The 18832-nt window shown below is 40.1% G+C and overlaps 1 protein-coding gene across 6 annotated transcripts; it reads right to left on the bottom strand.

Annotated features, from left to right (window-relative positions):
- Positions 1 to 500: 500 nt before the first annotated feature.
- slco1e1 (solute carrier organic anion transporter family, member 1E1) lies at positions 501 to 17961 on the bottom strand. Of its 6 annotated transcripts, XM_076875828.1 has the most exons (17): positions 17439 to 17791; positions 17073 to 17154; positions 16879 to 16972; positions 12874 to 13008; positions 11721 to 11862; positions 11470 to 11602; positions 11252 to 11382; positions 9733 to 9879; positions 8740 to 8838; positions 7648 to 7881; positions 7412 to 7576; positions 6204 to 6399; positions 5949 to 6114; positions 3634 to 3818; positions 2699 to 2763; positions 2462 to 2579; positions 504 to 2334 (listed from the first exon to the last, which is right to left on the bottom strand). In XM_076875828.1, exons 4-17 carry the CDS (start codon positions 12976 to 12978, stop codon positions 1842 to 1844), a joined length of 2379 nt encoding a protein of 792 aa, XP_076731943.1. In that variant the 5' UTR covers positions 12979 to 13008; positions 16879 to 16972; positions 17073 to 17154; positions 17439 to 17791; the 3' UTR covers positions 504 to 1841. The 6 variants fall into 6 exon arrangements, with proteins under 6 accessions (XP_076731945.1, XP_004553968.3, XP_076731943.1 ...); XM_076875830.1 differs by lacking the exons at positions 17073 to 17154; positions 17439 to 17791 and adding an exon at positions 17821 to 17961 and having other exon boundaries at positions 501 to 2256; positions 16879 to 17039; XM_076875827.1 differs by lacking the exons at positions 17073 to 17154; positions 17439 to 17791 and adding an exon at positions 17821 to 17961 and having other exon boundaries at positions 16879 to 17039.
- Positions 17962 to 18832: the final 871 nt, after the last annotated feature.

The raw sequence follows: 18832 nt of genomic DNA, 5'->3' as shown, positions 1-18832 counted from the left end.
TGCCTCTCTTACCTGCTTTTATTACAATACAGAATCATGTTACTGAGCTGTTGTCAGGTAAACTAACCCTTTTGGAGACATGTTGTTGCCACCAAATTCAAAATGACCTAGCATTTTTGTGGTTTATGGAATTTGAAAATCATTGCATTTTGTTTTGATTTCCATTTTAAAATGTCCTAACCTTTTGGAACTGGGATTGTACATAGAAGATGACTTTATATTATCTATAAAAAAGGGAAAGAGAACTGTGGTTCCCTGAGGTTTTTCCCATTTTTCAGGCAAATACTTGCTACTTACAAGCCCAGCTGTAAAAAAAAAAACAAAAACCTTGAAAGATCGTGTCACAAACCAGAAATGGAGATGGAGTGCCTTCAAAGTAAACGTTGTGCCTCGGAGCTTTTACTTTGAAGGCAAACTTTCTGAATGTGTTGCTGCCATGCCCAAACGTTTCACAATTTCATTACATCTCTATGACTGCATTTATAGACAAATGCATTCCATTCAAAGTCTGTACTGTGTATACATGCAAAAATAATTTTAGTCATTCAAACATCCATTTATTTACACAAAAGAACATTTTTTTTCAAGAAGTTGAAGTAATCTATAAAATTTTTCATTCTGGGACCTTGCAAAGCGGTCATGTGATCACATACATACATCAGCACAACTCCATTTTTGTTCCAGAGACTGTTTCTACAAATGTGGACACTGGTAGCGCTCTTTCTTCGCAGGATTAAGCGTGATATAACCAGTGTTGGGTAACATTACTTTTAAAAATAGCATGTAAATTTAAAAGATTACTGGATATAAAAAGTAATCCGTTACATTAAAGCATTACCTAAAAAAATAAAAACAAAAAATAAAACCCCTTTTGCATACAGCATGCTGGTTATACGTCCAGAGGGCTTGTAGTCTACTGTACTGACTTTACTTCATTGATTAGCATGTTGACAGCATCATCTTCAGTTCCACAGAACCAGCATCAAGCTTGTTAATTTCCCTCGTAGAGCAAGCTTTAGCTGAAGTTTTGGAGAAGCAGAGTGTGGTGGAGCACGACTGCGGGGAGGCGGACACACCTGAGTTGCATTGGGTCATCAAGCCTCCCTGGCATATGAGAGTGAACTGGCTCCTGAATGGTGTTGTTGTTGGTGTATGGGCGGCTGGGAGCTGAGAAGATGCAACCGCGAGAGTGTTCGAACAACAACCGGGAAAGTGTGTGTTAATGAGTGTTATAATGTGGTCCATCATTCATGCCACATACAGTCATCAGTCTCTTTCTCAACTGGCCTTACCACTTACTTTGACTGCAGATTACTTCAAAACATGAAGCACAGCTCCTTAGCAGCTGACAGACAATAAATATAACTGTGGTACACAGTAATTCAAATTCTTCTGCAATATAAATGTTGTCATATGCACAATCATGCTGGCTGAGCTCTACAACTGGTTACATTCCAGTATGTAGCTGGATGCTAATGAGTTATAAGGAGCCAAAAATATTGTGAAACAAAACAGGAAATATTTAATTAGGTACTTTTAAATATTTAAAAAGTACCTAATTGAGATTGTGAACTGAAAAACAAACCCCCCCAAATTTTTATCTAAGGACTTTTTACTTTGTTACGTTTCACACCCAACACTGATTATAATAGCTGCATCCTGCAAAAAAAAAAAAAAAAAGGATGGAAAATACTATTAGCATTAACCGTGACATTGTCCTGAAAGTAGTCCCTCTTAACAGGAAAATTATATTTTGACCAAACTTTGGGACTTGTTCCATCTATTCCAGTTTGATTTTGTGTTGGAGACCACTCTGCTAAACACAGTCTTTATGTGGTCCATCAGTTTAGTTGCTGCCTCTCTTTCTCCAATTTGCTCTTGTCATCAATGTGATCGTCCTGCTTCTCTATTACTTTGTGTCCGATGGATTCTTTACGGACTATCTCTGTGTTTGTGCCATCAGAAGACAGAGGAATAACTTCAGCGCAGGTATCTGTCATGTATTTAGCCTCCTGTGCATTACTTGTAGAGATTACTTCATCATTATGAGGGGGCTGTTCTACTGTGTGGACCTCTCCTCCTTCCTCCAAATCTGTAGCAATCTTTACCCAAATTTTTGTAGCACTGGGTAAGTTGGGAGTTTCAGGACTGGCTCTAATCTCCTCAGTGAGGTTTAATGGCGTCTTTAGTTCAAAATCCTTTGATGCTTTTTGCTCCTGCTTGTCTGTGTCCTTCTCTGGCTTTCGGAACTGGCGTCTGAGAAGGATGATGACAGCAATGAGGAAAAAATAAGAGGAGCCACTGATACAAGTAATCAAACCCAGGAAAATGATCCTAAAAGTAGAGAACAGAATTGGATTGAGGCAAATCAGCAAAGGTCTTTACAACAATTATAATGCTAGTCAATAATTTTTGGCAAATTTGTTTAAATAGTGTAAACTGGAATTTCTCCGTGTGGTACCTGTACATATCAGAGTTGTAAATACGGCATGCCCCCCTACCGCCACAACTCTTCATAGACCATTTAAGGCAAGTTGAATCAATCAAAGCGCCGAAATACACCGGTGCAGGAATTCCACCTACAGACAGCATTGGCAATGGGGACAAAACTTTTATCCAGAGAAAATAAACCTTTTGGGATTCAAGCAGAGTGACATATATTTATGCTTTACGTCAAAGTGAAAGTACTGAAGCTTACCAAGAGTCCTAGTTACCAAGGTCTGAATACCCAGAGCAAGGGATTTGAGCTCGGGTGTGATGCATCTGCAAGTACAAAACAAAACAAATCAAGAAAATAAGGAGTACATTATAAAAAATAAACTGGTGACAGTAGGCTGACACGTCTCAATAGCAGCAATGGATAGACGTGAAGTGATACACAGGATGCAGGAACAGACTTTGGCTAGGCTAAATTTTAGTGGAATTATTGGGGAACTATCTTGCAGTTTTTGCTTAATACTGTTATTTAATGCTGGACATTAGTTCTTTAAAAGGTGAAACTATTCCTTTAAACCCTTTTCAGGTGATACTTACGTACGTTCTTTCATTGCATGTGTCACCACCACACCACCAAACTTGTCAAAAAGTAACTTTGTTTATGCTTCCCTTGAGTCAGGGTCACAGCAGCCAATACTTGATTGCATCAAAACAGCAAAGTTTTCTCCTCTCACTGGAATTATCTTGTCTCTGCCTTTCTCTCTGTCCGCCTTTCCATTTTGTTTCTTCTTGCTCTGTGTGTTTTTCTCTTAGTGCCTCCCTCCTGCTCCTTAGCAGCCAGTGGATTGATGTGCCTCCATGTCAAATGATCAATCATCCTGAGTAGTTTATCTAACCAGGTATTTTATCCAGTCTTTGCATGATCGTTCTATCATCTTTTGTGGCAGAAGACAATGTGTCAAAGGTTTAAACCTTCCTGTCTTTGTGCCTCCCAGGTTTTTAACCTCACCAGCCCTCCGCATGCCTGCTCAGTCTCTATTTGGCCCCCACGCTTCCAAGTTCCTGCCAGTCTATCTATACTCTCTCCACCTCACTTAGCCGCGTTACGTTATAACTATTTTGAGTCCTTCCATTTCACTGTCTACCACTACTTTAGGCTGCTAATAGACATGAAAGCAACACTAAGTTTTTACAGACCGTATAATGACCATGTAGCCAGGTGTGGCTCCCAGAGCATTGATAAAGGAGCTGAGAACAGATATGGCCATATAGGAAGTGAAGCTTCGGCTGCAGTCCTTGGCATGAGGGCACTGGCCCAGTCTCACTGATGTACTGCTGCCTGCTGGAAAGGAGGTGGACACACAGGTGCAGTTGTGAAAGACCTGGGAAAGAGAGAATATTTACATTTATATATATTTTTATGTCTTTTACATCCAGGCATTTTGGAACTGGATTGTAAAATTATTTCATTTTGCATTTTCTACCCAGGAAAAGTAAGCATTGTTAATCAAACACGTTAAAAGTCCGTAAAATTACACTTTTTAAAGTTTAAAGCAACTGAGATTTGAGTTTCCTGAAGAGACAAGGGACAAAACTGCTCTCCACGTAACATCTGACACTTCACCCAGAGGATTTTATAGGCGAAGAAAAGGTAGGGGATATTTACAAGAGCATAAGAAGAAAAGCACATAACAGCTAATCAATAACACTTACAACAATAGGAAAATACACTGAGAGTACACACTGAAAAATGCTTTAGTAGCAACAGTGTAACATCATGCCTCCTGGCTAACATCATCTTCCTCAACAGCAACTAGTAGAAACATTGAAGAACAACAATAGTGATGATTTTGTACTGGATTATATCTTTGCAACACAAATAATCTAATCTATAAGTATTATATATAAGTACTATATGTGATCATGTTTCAGAGAATGCTGCGAAACCTCTGCTAACTTCTCGGAGTAATACTTGAAATTTTGTGAAAACAAAACTGAATATTGAAATGTACTGCAACGCTCAAGCTATATCACAAACACTGACATATGTGCTTTCTATTCATTTATTATACATGCAACAAAATAACACTATATACTGTATGTGTCTGATCAAATTGATACATTTTGGGGTTAATTAAAAGTTGACCCTTTTTTAATGTTAATTGACAAGTGTAAAATAATTAGATGGTAATGATTGAGCTTTTAAAAGAGAGTGAGTTTTCAGTTTTTAAAATAGTTTTAAAAGACTTTTAAAAATAGTTTTTAAAATGATAAAAAGTGAGAAAAGTGGAGGATTTTTATTATTCTGACTGCTTATCATGGTTACATGGATGGTATTCATTAGACCACCTGTCACAAAAAATAAGAAAACACAAGTATTTTAGAAATCTGTAAATATTATATTGCCGGTTCAAGCCCTGGCTCCAACCGTCTCGGTCGTTGTGTCCTTGGGCAAGACATTTCACCCGTTGCCGAATGGTGGCGCCAGTGTCTGGCAGCCTCGCCTCTGTCAGTGCGCCCCAGGGCAGCTGTGGCTACAACATAGCTTGCCATCACCAGTGTGTGTGAATGGGTGGATGACTAAATGTAGTGTAAAGCGCTTTGGGGTCCATAGGGACTAAGTAAAGCGCTATACAAATACAGGCCATTTACCATCTTACAATGCTGTGATTGCAGCCATTCCCCAACTCTCTGTGAATGGTACTCATTGCCTTTGATCAGTGGGTTTTGATGAGGGGTTGTTGATCAATGGTCATGAGAATTTGCATATTAACAATCAAAGAACTGACCTCACAGCCTATTGTTCCCAGTGTACTAGTTTCAGTCAGTTTCAGTCAGTGGTGCTGGTTTCAGACATTCTAGCATTAAAAAAAAATATTTTTTTTATTGATTGAAGAGCTTTCACATACTGGTGAATTAACCATCACAGTACATTTTAAAGCATTGTAAAAAAATATTTTATTTCAGAATTTAAGCTATCAAAGCATTTTGATAGCTTAAATTTTCTTAATTTTTTTCAGTGTCGCTAATAAAGGGTGTTCCTTTGAAATGGCCCACAGTACTGCTTATGAACATGTTTTATCAGGTTACAGTGGTTCAACCTCAGCTCAACCCATGTGTCAAAGTGTTGAAGTGTAATTGGGAAAGATACTGAACCCTAAGAACTGCCTTTGATGTGTGTCATCACTGTGTGTGAGTAAAAGTATAAATGTAAATGAAAGGGATACAAAGTGCCGTGAACATGTGGTCTGTGAAGCTCTCTGAGTGGTCAGTAAGAGCAGAAAATGTAAATGCAATCCATTTACCATGGGAGTGCTGTTCAAATGCATTTAAGGATGAGACATATATAAATATCAAGAGTTCATGTTACAAAGTAGCAGTATTTAAAATGTAATGTAACCTCAATACACCGCAATCAAGACATTCTTGACCCAAATATCTTCCAACAAGTGGCTGATACACATGTTTACACTTTACATTATACCTCTGTGCTCTCTTGTAATTGTCCTTACGGTGTTTTTGCCGTGTCCGCTGGAGCTGAGGCAGCCAGCCATGCATGGGGAGATGTAAGTGATGCCGCTATCTGAGCAAACGGGGTCCCACTCCTCTGCTGAACACAAGCAGTCCCTGTTACACTCAGAGAAGAGCATTTCTCTGCTGTACAATACACCTTTTGTCCTGCAAGGGAGTGAAGCAATGGATATTTTGATCTACAGTGGACACAGGAAGAAAGTTGCTAAATCAGTGATATTTGTCTCAACACTGACCCGTTGTACGATACAGTGAGCCCCGCTATGGGTATGTTATCACACTTGGTGCCAAACTGCAGCAGCATGAGGAGATAGGACATAAAGGATGTTGCAAAGGAAAGCTGAGCTCCTGATACCACACTCAGCTTATACCTCTTCATCAGCAGCCCTCCGAGGAAGATCCCTATTGCCACTGCTGGCAGGTTCAGGACACCTGAAGGAAACACAGGGGAATATTGCTTGTATACTTCATACATCATATCACATATACATACTTTATACCAAGCACATTTTCCTTAATGATTATTAATGATTTGTTTGTTAGATGTTAAATATTTGAGTGCATTTTGATCATTTAAACCTTATCTAAAAGTACACACTGCTTATTCACAGAAGGTGAACGTGTTACAACCCGGCTCAAAAGCCCCAACATAAATAAGGAGAAGAATACCAGAATTTCAGTGAGAAGAGGTTTTATCTTAAAATGCATAGCAGGTTGGCTAAAATGGCTGGAACCACCAAGGCAAAAACTAGTGAGCCTCTCTCTGAAAGCCTGCTTCAGGTATGCTTTTATCCACACCTGAGTAGGTGTGGCCAATTAGCACCAGCTGAACACACTGAGGAGATTAGGGGCTGCAGAAGGGTGTAACACTGTTGCCAGCAAATTAACAGTATCTAAAAGTCATGCTCTGAAGAAATAGGAAAAAATCGAATAAAAAAAAAAGATCTGACACAGGACATGAGAGATGCATGTCTCAGAGGAATGTTGGCTGTGAAGAAGCCATCCTGAAGGAAGGGAAATGAGAAAAGGCAGAAGTGTGCAGGGTTGGCGCTGGGTATCTATACACCTACGAGTACAGTTTTCCTTCACAGGCTGTCCTCTCCGAACCTGTTCTGAGTTGATTTATCAAGCTCTGAAACAGTGTGGGATAATTTTGACAGAGAACAGAACAAAAGGCAGCCAAAGGAGAGCTTTGAATGTTTTTAAAGAAGCCTGGAGAACTATTCCTGAAGGGTAGCAAATTAAAAGAAAGTTTCTCTGGGAGTGTTCAGGCTGTGTTGTGTTGGTGGTCATTGCAAATGCTGACCTTCAAGCTTGATAGAGTTGTAAAAACACTATTTTCATGTATGTTTGAACACGTGTCAATAAATTACTGCGCCTATGTTCCACTTTTCTATCAGAAGTTCAATATGAACACATAATTTATTGATTTCAGTATTTTTACCTATGAGGAAGTTTGCCCTGGATGCAGACTGTCCAAACTGTTGCTCCATGTATTTGGCTTTAAAGGTGAGTAGACCGATGAATGCATTGAACTTCAGGATGTTCCCGCAAAGAAGCAGGAAGTAAGCAGGAGTTCCTAACAGACGCCTCAATGATGGAAGGAACCCTGGGCAGGAACATCCACAAAAATCACGTAAGATCCATCAACCTGCACATGCAAACAGACGACGACTCTACCTTTGGCAATTTCAGTCAGCTTGAAGTTTTGGTTGTTGCTTTGCGCATCCTCTGTCTTGTTAAGGATCTCGCAGACTGGAGTTTCATGGTTTTCTTCACTCTCCTGCTTGGGCATCGAACGGGGCAGAAACCAGAAGGGAATGCTGGAGATAAGCAGAAGGCCAGAGGACACAAGAAAACCCATCCACCAAGCACCCACCCAGCGGGAATCTTTAGGAGTGATGGTCACACTTTCTATGTAAAAGAGAAGAATTTTCAAGTTTTCTTCAGGAAGTCTTCAAATAAAGGCTTCGCATAAACAAGTCTCAATCAAAATATCTCTGTTGACTGGCTAAAATGTTTTTAACTTGTGAAAGTTTGTTCTTTAACTCTTGTTACCCCCATCCAGCTTCTTGGCCTTACACGGTACATAAACTTGATTTGTTAGACAAAGACAGTTTTGTCATTTTAGCCTCCAGACCAGGGGTGCCCAATCCCGGTCCTCGAGAGCTACCGTCCTGCAGCTTTTAAATGCATCCCTACTCCAACACAGCTGAATCAAATGGTTTGATTACCTCTTCAGCATGCCATCGTGTTTGGCAAAGGCCTGATAACAAGCCATTCATTTGATTCAGCTGTGTTGGAGTAGGGATGCATCTAAAAGCTGCAGGATGGTAGCTCTCGAGGACCAGGATTGGGCACCCCTGCTCCAGACCATCCCATTCAATGTCAACCCAAATAATCATGATGTGATTGAAGTGCAGACTTTAACTTTTAACTTTAATTAAAAAAAAATGTTTGCATTAATTTTACAGTCAATTTGAAATATTTGATTTAATTTATTTAAAATATTTGATTTAAAATCCAATGTGGTAGTGTATAGGCAAAATTGCAGAGAAATGTGTCGTTGCCTAAGAAGATCTAAATGTGTACATTTTCTTTTTGTTTCTAACGCAGACAGGTTTTTATATTCTTTCAGGTAAAATCACTGCTTTGAATTTTGTCAGCTTTTGCCATCTATCGGATACTTTTAAGATGAGCTCTAACCATAATGAGTCGTGTATCATGTAAAAAACAAAAAACAAAACCCAGACACACAAAGAAAAACCTTACCCATATCAACATATCCAATGTCAACATATAGTCTGGCACAATAGGAACCCAAAAGGAAGCCAAACATGGGACCCAGGAGAGTAATGGTCTGGAGACAAGCTGCCAATGACAAAATAGATCAGAAGTCTACGATGTGATATTAAACAATCTAAAGAAGGGTCTCAAACTTAAATGAGCTGTGGGCCACTACTGGCACTGTCATCTCGTTGGAGGGCCACTTTAGTGGTCGAGTAGTACAAAAAAAACCAAGCGAAAACAAGAAAGCACCCACAAATATTTCCAAAAATGTTTTCTTTTGTTTGTTTTTTAAAATTTCCAATATTGTATCACAAGACAAAATTGCAAACATCAACGCAATTTCTTTTTTACCTCACTCTTAACTAACTGAAGCCTTTCATTGACCTACCAAATAAACACGTGGCCAGAATAATTTTGTTCGTATTAAAAAAATAAATAAAAAAGTGCAGACATAAGTGTACGCATCAGTTTTTGACTCTTTCACTAGACTAACACAGCCAATCCCTCCACATGTTTGTAGTCTCTGCTCATATTGCCTTCATATTAGATCATTTTTTGCTTTTTAAAGAACTTATTTTAACATTGCACTTAACAACAAACACATCCTCCCTAATAAAACAACATCAAGGGCCAAACTGCATTATATGTCTTCACGTTGATATAAGGGCCATAAGTAGGGGTGAGGTGGGCCGCAAGTGGTCCCTGAGCGGCAGGTTTGAGACCCCTGATCTAAAGGATAGGGTGTAAAATGAGATATTTCCTTGACCCTCAGTTAAATTTACTGAATACGAGATTAATTGTAGGTTTACCCTGATAAAAATCACACATTAACCAGCATAAAAATGCTGTACATACAGGAATGATGAATGTGTGTATTCTCACATGGCTTATAGGGCATTTAAAGGAATTTATTAATTAATTAACAAATTTTAAGTCAGGTGGAAGACTTTAAAATCCCTTTGAACCCCATATTACCAATATAAAAAGGGGAGTTTTCCGCCTTAGCAAAGTCATCGATGTAGGAGATGCCAAGAGGTGTGACTGGAGTTTCTCCAATCCCCCGCAGAGCATTCCCCAGGAATACGTAGATCCACATGCTGGAACCAGAATCTCTCACACAGGCTGCATAATGACACAAACTAGAAATCTGTGATATTGATTTTGTTACAAAGAGTTCACACACAGTGGCTCGCACAGCATCAAAGTTATACATGGAGCATGCGTACTACAATAAAAAAAACACACCAAATATTGCATGGATCCTCTTGATCAGGTTCACCAGTATTTTCCTGGCTCTGAATGAGCTTTACAGACTTAACAGCCTCAGCCTGTTCACGACACACCAGTGTTTTTTCTGGTTCTTTCTCAGTATTTAGTACACAAAAAAATACATTCTTTACTCAGTAAAATATGAAATATTTATAATAGTTAACTCATTCACTGCCAGCCATTGGCAGTGAATGAGTTAAACCCATTGACTCATTCACTGCAATTGACGGCTATAGACGTCAATGGCAGTGAATGAGTTAATAATGAACTATGAAAATATAACACAATATGCCCAATTGATTAAAGCAATGCAAGTAGTGGGAGTGGAGGGGCCAAAAATTCCTCTATACAGGAAAAAGCCCAGTTACATGAAAATGAGAAAGACACAGTTTTACATCTATATCTGCTATATCTGCTTTTTCATTACGGAGACTACGTCAAACAAGACATGAATAAAATCTGCCGATATTCAGTACCATCTTAATAGTGGCTTGTTGTATATCACCACATTGTACGTGACTTCCATTATATTTCTTTCCAAATACGTCTCATCTGAATAGCTGAACAGGATCAATAGATTGCATTTTGTGAGAGCATCACATGGTTTTGTGAGAAGCAGAATTAATTATAGTTTAACAATAGTGAGACTGAAGCAACATTGCAACTAAAGCCCATCTCAGGGACCAAAATTAATGGGAACAAGAGGAGCTCCTAAAAACACTGAAAAACACATGGGCACACAGAGCCAAACTGAATTCATTACCATAAATATTACAAATGTCTGCTTTCTTATTATTCTGCCTCCTTTCAGTCTTTTCTTTTTAAAAGTCGTCTCTCGTTGGCTAGCTCTAGAGTCTGCGTCCGGGCTTATTGTTGCGGACGTGCATGCTGTTGTGTCTTTGTTTATTCCTGGTGACAAAGATGCACCAGGAGAGAGCTGATTGGCCGGTGAGTTGTTAGTAGGTTTAACAAGGTTTCATGTTAAAGTTTCATGTTTCTTTTGTAAAAGAAAATCTACAATAACCATGAGTTTTAAGCAATAAATAAATAAGTAATAATAACAATAAATAGCTGACATTGCCATGCTATTCTCTCCTATTTACAGGTATTTACTGTACCCGCTGCAGCAGAAAGCAGAAATGCATTTGACTGCACTAAATAGTGAAAGTGAATGTTTTACTATCTTTAATTATATTTAATCCTGGCATGTATTCCACACTCTTACCTTTATTGTCCTCCAACGAAGGCTCTATTTGAATTTCTGGCACGTGATCTAGTGTTTTCAGAGGATCCACACAGGCAGCAATGCTCAGGTTGTCATTCTGAAAGACCTGAATCACCGTGTCATACTTATACCTGCAAAAAACAAACAAAAAGTCCATGTCAATTTCTTCTGTCATCGTTTTTGCTTATAGAAGTTTCTCATTTAAATTTGACCTGTACCGTCCCATGAAGAAATGTGTGAGGCCAGTGAGAAACGCCCCCACAGCCATGAGGAAACAGCCCGCAGCGATGAGTCTGGGTCGGTGCAGCTTAGCCCCAAAATGGCTGACCACAGCTAGAAACAACAAGTTGCCTACACACACACCCCAAAAAAGATTGAAATCAAGTAAGCAAAAAGAATGACTTTTTCTCCACTGTATCACAAAAAAAACATCAAAGCGTTTATTTTTAAATGAACTGGTTGATGTTACCCATCTCAAAACTGCCATCTATGAGACCGATGTGTGTGCTGGAGAGGTCAAAGCGCCTCTCTATCTGAGTGATGGAGCTCTTCATGTAGGTTCCTGTCAGGGCTTTGGAGAAATAGGCGAAGGAAAGCGCTACAATAAACAGCTGGAAGACAGAAAACAGAAGACAATATAAAAACTCACATTCTAATAATGCAAAGATGTTCTGGATAAAACTAGGACTATGTGTCTACATACCCAAACGATGTCATAGTGTAATCATGGAAATGATTCTGCCCCCTTTTCTGAGTCTCCACTACCTTCTACTGTGTAATTGTGGTCCTTGTTTAATGTTGCATTACCCCTTTATTCTTAACTTGAACAACAACTTATGTTGTGTTGAATCAGTGCACAAAATCTGGTGTAATGTCTTGACATCACAGTTAACAACAATAAGCTTTTTTAATTTTGACATTCTGTCTCAAAATTAATGGAAAAAAGAAAGGGATGAAAACAGAAATATGATGACTCCAGTGTACTGCTGTAATCAGGCAAAGCGTAGCTCCGGGCAGCTACAGAAGTGTCTGACGAAAGCTCATTTAGAGCAGAAATTTGGCATGCTGAGATTTTCAGTAACAACACAAGATCAGCTCTTGGCTTGATTTTACCTACTTTGGGAAAAACATATCTCTGAAAATGTTGTTCAATCAACTGAAAACAGATGTGCATCTGGCTTTCTGAGCATTTATCCACCTATCATCTATCTTTAGCCTGTGCCGGGTCAAAAGGGGAGGCTGTTAGAGCTCACTCTAGCGAGAGATGCGCACAGGCACGACAGGTTTCCTGCCTAGCGCAGGGCAGACACATGAAGAGAAAAACATTTACAGTTATGGGCAATTTTGTGTCACTGATTCACCAAAACCCGAATGTCTTTAGAGGAAACTACAACAAGTCTAAACAGGCAGCAGTGCCAGCGGGGTAAGAGTTTAAACCCAGAGCCTTCTTGCTGTGAGGAGACAGCGCTAACAACTGCACCACCTACTGCCTTTTACGCTTTTAACTGGCATTTTTATCTGGGCCACTTTACACTGAGTGCATCAACAGAATGAACCGCAGTCCGAGATCAAAAGCAGGATAAAAAAGGTGTCAGAGTGTTGATCACAGATAGCTTTAGTACTTTGAGTTTGGAGAAGCCAGGGCGCTTTCTGGTCTTGTGGTCGACGGGGCTACACAGAACCTCTTCGCTCGTCATGTTGGCTGTGTCCTGTGCTGTGTTTTCCATTTTCCTCTTGGTCTTCCTTTCCTTAGAGCACTAGTTTAATAGAGGAGAAAATATATTTCAGCTGCATTCATCTAATAAAACTTTACTGTGGGTATTTTCGGATTTGCTTATTTAGAAAAGCCAGTGTACATATATTTAGGTTTAAGTTTGTGATCAATGACACTTTAAAAAAGAAGTGTTTGCTATAATTCCTGAAGAGCTATTATACACTTTTGGTAAACTACTTGAATTGAAGCTGAACATCTACACTTTAGTCACATGCAGATTGTTCGCGGTGTTGCAAAAAGGCAAAATTACAAAGAATTGTCCCAGAAAGTGAATTCTGTTGCTCTGTAAGTGTCTTCAGTGGGAGAAATGTTTCATCATTTATGTTTATCCTAGTAAACATAAGTGCATAATTTGCATAAGAAACTGGCACCGCTGACTAACAATGGACTATGAGGCCAGGTTCAGGTTCATTAATATGCAAATTATCTTAACGATTGATCAATGGCCGTGAGTACTATTCAGAGAGAGTTTAAGAATGGCTACAAGACCCCCCACTCAAACCAGCGTTCCTTCCTGCCCAGGATGTCATCCTCATCACTTAAAGAGTAGCTACTGGGCGTGACCAGGTTTCAGTGCCCTGGCCTCACAAAGTTACTCTTCAGTGATGTTGTCCTCTAGCCAGTGTGTATTTTCCAGTATAGGTTATCTCACAGCAAATATACTATACTATATTTATAAGATTAGGGAAATATGCAGTCAGCTGAGGCTGAGGACGTCACTGGGATCTGTGACAAAACAATTCTTCCATTGACAGCTTCCTGTGATTTCCTTACCTGGATGATCAAGCATGCATTAAGACATTAAAACATACCATTGTCCAAAAACCTGGTCCTAATAGTATAGATAAATCAGTAAAATGAAGGATGCATATACAAAAAGTTAGAAAAAGGAAATAAGCCATGAGAAAATGATACCAACTGCAAATGATGCAGTTGTAATGAGAAGCTATTCATCTTTACTCAGCCCAAAATCATACCTACCATATTTTCGCAACTATAAGGCGCACATAAAAGCCTTAGATTTTCTTTAAAAAGTGTGGCGCGCCCTATAGTGCAGTGCCCCTGTGTGTTGTAAGGAGGACGTAGTAGAGAACACCATGAGAACGCTAAAGGGTGAAGTGTGGGCGTTGCTCGTATATACCGGACAATCGCACATACCTGTATAAAAGGTCAGGTATGTGCATTATGTGGAACATCGTTGTTTTAACAACCCTGAAAATGGCAAAGAGACACGCTTATGAAGCACAGTTTAAACTGAAGGCCATCAGCTATGCGGAGGAACATGGAAATCGAGCAGCCGCGAGAGAATTTAAGATTAACGAATCGATGGTTCGCAAGTGGAGGAAGCTGGAAAACAAGCTCCGACAGGTCAAGAAGACGCAGCTGAGTTTCCGCGGACATAAGGCGAGGTGGCCCGAGTTGGAGGAAAGACTCGAGCGGTGGATCATCGAGCAAAGAACGAGCGGGAGAAGCGTTTCGACGGTCACCATTCGACTAAAAGCGGTTTCACTAGCTGAAGAGATGAACATTGAACATTTCCGAGGAGGTCCATCTTGGTGCTTTCGTTTCATGAAACGCTGCCATTTTTCCATCCGGACCAGGACTACGGTAGCGCAGCAACTTCCAGCGGATTATACCGGTAATGAGAAGCTGGCCATCTTCCGCTCCTACTGCAGCAAACACATCGCCGACAAACACATCCAGCCCAGCCACATCACTAACATGGACGAGGTCCCGCTCACTTTTGACATCCCGGTGAGTCACACTGTGGAGAAGAAGGGGACCAACACGGTAGCGATACGCACAACAGGGCACGAAAAGTCTTCTTTCACTGTTGTGCTTGGCTGCCATGCTAATGGACAGAAACTGCCGCCTATGGTGATTTTTAAGAGAAAGACTTTGCCTAAAGAGAAGTTTCCAGCAGGAATCATCATTAAGGCAAATGAAAAGGGCTGGATGGATGAGGAAATGATGAAAGAGTGGCTGAGGGAGGTGTATGTAAGGAGACCAGGTGGTTTTTTTCCACGCATCACCATCGCTGTTGATCTGTGACTCTATGTGTGCCCATCTCACAGCCAATGTGAAAAAACTAGTGAAACAAATGAACTGTGAGCTTGCTGTCATTCCGGGAGGCCTGACAAAGGAACTCCAGCCGCTGGACATCGGTGTGAACCGCCCGTTCAAAGTAAGGCTGCGAGCGGCCTGGGAGCGATGGATGACCATGGGGACCACAGTTTCACTAAGAGTGGAAGGCAGCGCCGGGCGAGTTACGCCACAATTTGCGAATGGATTGTAGATGCTTGGGCTAACATGTCTGCTGGCACTGTTGTTCGAGCTTTCGCAAAAGCCGGCATCATTTCCGAGGAGCCGCACGGCACGGAAAGTGACTCTGACAGTGAAGAAAGTGAACCTGGAATGTTTGATGGAGATTTAGCGCAGCTGTTCAATTCAGACACAGAGGATGAGGACTTCAATGGGTTTGATTGATGACAATTACCGGTAATAAAAATGTGAGTACCAAACTCAGTTTTGCTCCTGCTTCATTTTTAAATACGCATACCTATAATCAGGTGCGCCTTATGTGTGTGTGTGTGTTAAATACAGTAATGGCACACATAACTGAGACTGCGCCTTTTAGTACGGTGCGTCTTATGGTCGTGAAAATACGGGTATGTGCAAAACCTGAGTAAGACCATTGTTCAGAACACTGAAGTTTCTGTATAACAGTCAGGTAAAAAAGAAAGGAGTCTGTGAGAAGCTAAGTACTTATTGTAAGCAGCGAGGTGCTGTTAATCAAATACACTTGATTAACTGATCACCACTGAGTCTGAGCACCTCTATAAAAAACACAAGCTTTACGTTGCCATTTGTGTTTATACGCATTCAAGTGTGTGTTAACACCATGTCACAATCTTCCCAGGAGTGTACAATCTAGAAAAATGAATCCCAGGGTCAGACCATGTAATGCTTAGAACTGTAAACAACCTGAAAACTACATCTCAGACTCTACAGACCTCAGTGAGCAAGTTAAATGTTAAAGTTCATGACAGTGCATTGAGATAAAACTGAACAAGTATTCATTGTTGCCAAGAGAAAGCCTCCTCTCTAAAATACCATGACTCGGCTTTGGTTTGCAGTGTTGCACCTAAACTAAGACCAGAAAAGTGGACCACATCAGTCCAGCTCTGAGGTCTTTACACTGGCTGCCTGTCCGTCAGAGGATAGACTTTAAAGTTCTGATGGTGGTCTATAAAGCTCTGAATGGTTTAGGACCAAAATACATCAGTGACCTCCTGACCAAGTATGACCCTTCCAGATCCCTCAGGTCATCTGGATCCGTTTTTTTTTTTTTTATCAGTTCCCAGAGTCAGAACCAGACACGGAGAAGCTGCATTCAGCTTTTATGCTCCTTACATCTGGAACAAACTCCCAGAAAGCCTCAGATCAGCTGAAACACTCAGTTTATTTAAATCCAGGTTGAAGACTCACCTGTTCTCAGCTGCATTTGAATAAAGCACCAAATCCACACTTTTAAGCTTAAATTTCAAAACTTATATTTTAACTACTGATTTTATCTACTGTTCTGATTTTATCTACTGTTTTTTAATCAATTTTAAATCATGCTTTTTATTGTTTTTGTTTTTTAATGTCTCTGTAAAGCACTTTGAATCACCTTGTTGTTGAATTGTGCTATATAAATAAACTTGCCTTGCCTTGCCTAAAAAATCCCAAGATTTCTTGAACAATATCCTTTGGGCAGACAAGAACAAAGTGCTTTTGGTCACAATGAACAGCGGCACATTTGGTGAAAAGACAAATACAGTACAGCAGCACACACAGACCTCAAACCTACCAAGCACAGTGGTGGAGCGCTGATAATTTGAGCTTGTTTTATAGCCACAGGACCTGGCCCCCTTGCAGTCAGCTTTAGTCAGCCATGAACTCCTCTGCACACCAAAGTATTCCAGAGCCAAATGTGAGACTGTCTGTCCGATTGTTAAAGCTTAGCTGAAACTTGATAACACAATGCAATACAATCTCACGCACAGCAACAAACTTCCAACAGGGTACTCGAAAAAGAAAGCGTTGCAATGATCCAGTCAAATTCCTTTGGAATGTGGGACCTGAGCTGTGCATAAACAAATGAACTCAATGAACTGAAGCAAAGTTGTAATTTTTCCACGACGATCATGATGATGTGAGAGATTAATAAAGGCATACAGAAAACCATTAATCCAAGTTATTGCTGCTAAAATTGGCTCTAAGCTACTGAATCGTGTTTTTTTTCTTATTCACATGACTCTATAAACAATTCTAAACACTTTTTACAGTGCAAAGTCAATCCTTTTGGTTCCAATGCACAAGTCTGTTTTCAGTGATGGAAAGGAGGTGAAATCTAAAAGCAGATGGTACCTGTATAAAATCCACAGTCCTCTCAGGTCTATAAATGTCAGGTGCTCCAGCCAAAGCCCATATCAGGAAGAAAAACTCTCCAGTGACAACTTTGGCAGCACTGATCTGTTAGAAAAACTGTGGGGGTGAAAATCTGACAGAAAAGTCCGTATGTTTTTGTCTCATAACTCCATAAATCCTTTTCAAGTTCAGACTTGTTAATACTCCCACTCAAAGTGCGGCTTAACCTTACTGTCTAAGTCGTTCTTGACCTACAAGCTCACCTTATCCTTGGTGGAAGGAATTTGAAGAAATTTAGATGTATTATTTTTAGTAATAGCAAGAGGAATCGTTAGTAAAATCACAACTGCAAAAGAAGCACTTGGGAAGTTTGATGAAATACCTAGTGCATCGTCAGGTGAAAGGGACTATGGTCTCCCCCTTCTTCTTCCTCTTTTGCTCCTCTTTAAGCAGCCATATATTGCTCTTCCTACTGAGAGCAGACAGATCTGTTCTCCCTGAGCTCCTATTCTCCCGTCTGAGGGCAAAGCTTTTGCTTGGTACAAGCAGACAAAAGGCCTCACACATTTTTATTCCAAACACATGCCAGCTAGTCCTTCCAGTGGGTGGTTGGATTTAGTGGGGGTTAAAGGGGTAAGGAGGAGGTGTGGGGGCGAAGATTAATAACTTCAAACCAGTCCCTAAGGATTTTTATTTTTCCTCACAAGGTAAAACATCAGGTGCATGGTGACGAATTATACGGGATTAAAAGTCTGCTTAAAAAGTATGTCTGTGTAAAAGGGAACTGTCAGCGTGGTGAATGTTCAAGCAGCATTTCACGCACCAAATGATACCAGATGAGTTGGATGGATTTGATGATGACCTCAAATGTGGAACAATATGTCTGTGTATTAACCTTTGCCCGAGAATGTGCTATTAGTCCAGTGACCGCAGGAGGGATCCTGGCAGCCAAGCAGCAGGTCACACAATCAGCTTTGTCCCTGCAAACATTCCAGGGATTATGATTAGCGCCTTCACATTCCTGCACAGCAACAGCGAGGGACACATTTACTAATTACCAGAAATTATACTTGTCTCCAGAAAAGTACAGTTGACTTGAATACTTTACACGTCTTCTGCTACTATATTTAATTTAATTACAAGTGCATTCAGACAGGGATGCTGGCCATAACTGCAGCACTCCGTTTTAGACTAACAGCAGCTGTACTGCCTGGAAAAAAGATGATTTTTTTAAAGATTCAATTTGTTAATGTTATTCTTTCAATTTTGCTTAAAAATCTGATTATCTTTGGTTTGTGTAACTAGAAGTTGTGAGAGCACTGAAGTTGCATATTTTTTCCGTGGATATTTTCTTGTGTAGAGCACAGCCTGCAGGTGAAATAAGATAACACTTA

The sequence above is a fragment of the Maylandia zebra genome, linkage group LG17, assembly GCF_041146795.1.
Source record: "Maylandia zebra isolate NMK-2024a linkage group LG17, Mzebra_GT3a, whole genome shotgun sequence".
NCBI classification, from domain to species: Eukaryota; Metazoa; Chordata; class Actinopteri; order Cichliformes; family Cichlidae; genus Maylandia; species Maylandia zebra.
This window is presented reverse-complemented; position numbering and strand designations above follow the sequence as displayed.

What these genes read in the sequence shown, in the direction of transcription:
- slco1e1 (XM_076875827.1), bottom strand. Translation starts at nt 12,978, where the DNA reads ATGGAAAACACAGCACAGGACACAGCCAACATGACGAGCGAAGAGGTT. An exon ending in AGATGGCAGTTTTGAGATGG is followed by an intron (nt 11,603 to 11,720) that starts GTAACATCAACC and finishes GTGTGTGTGTAG; the next exon opens with GCAACTTGTTGTTTCTAGCT. An exon ending in GCTGACTGAAATTGCCAAAG is followed by an intron (nt 7,577 to 7,647) that starts GTAGAGTCGTCG and finishes GTTCCTGCCCAG; the next exon opens with GGTTCCTTCCATCATTGAGG.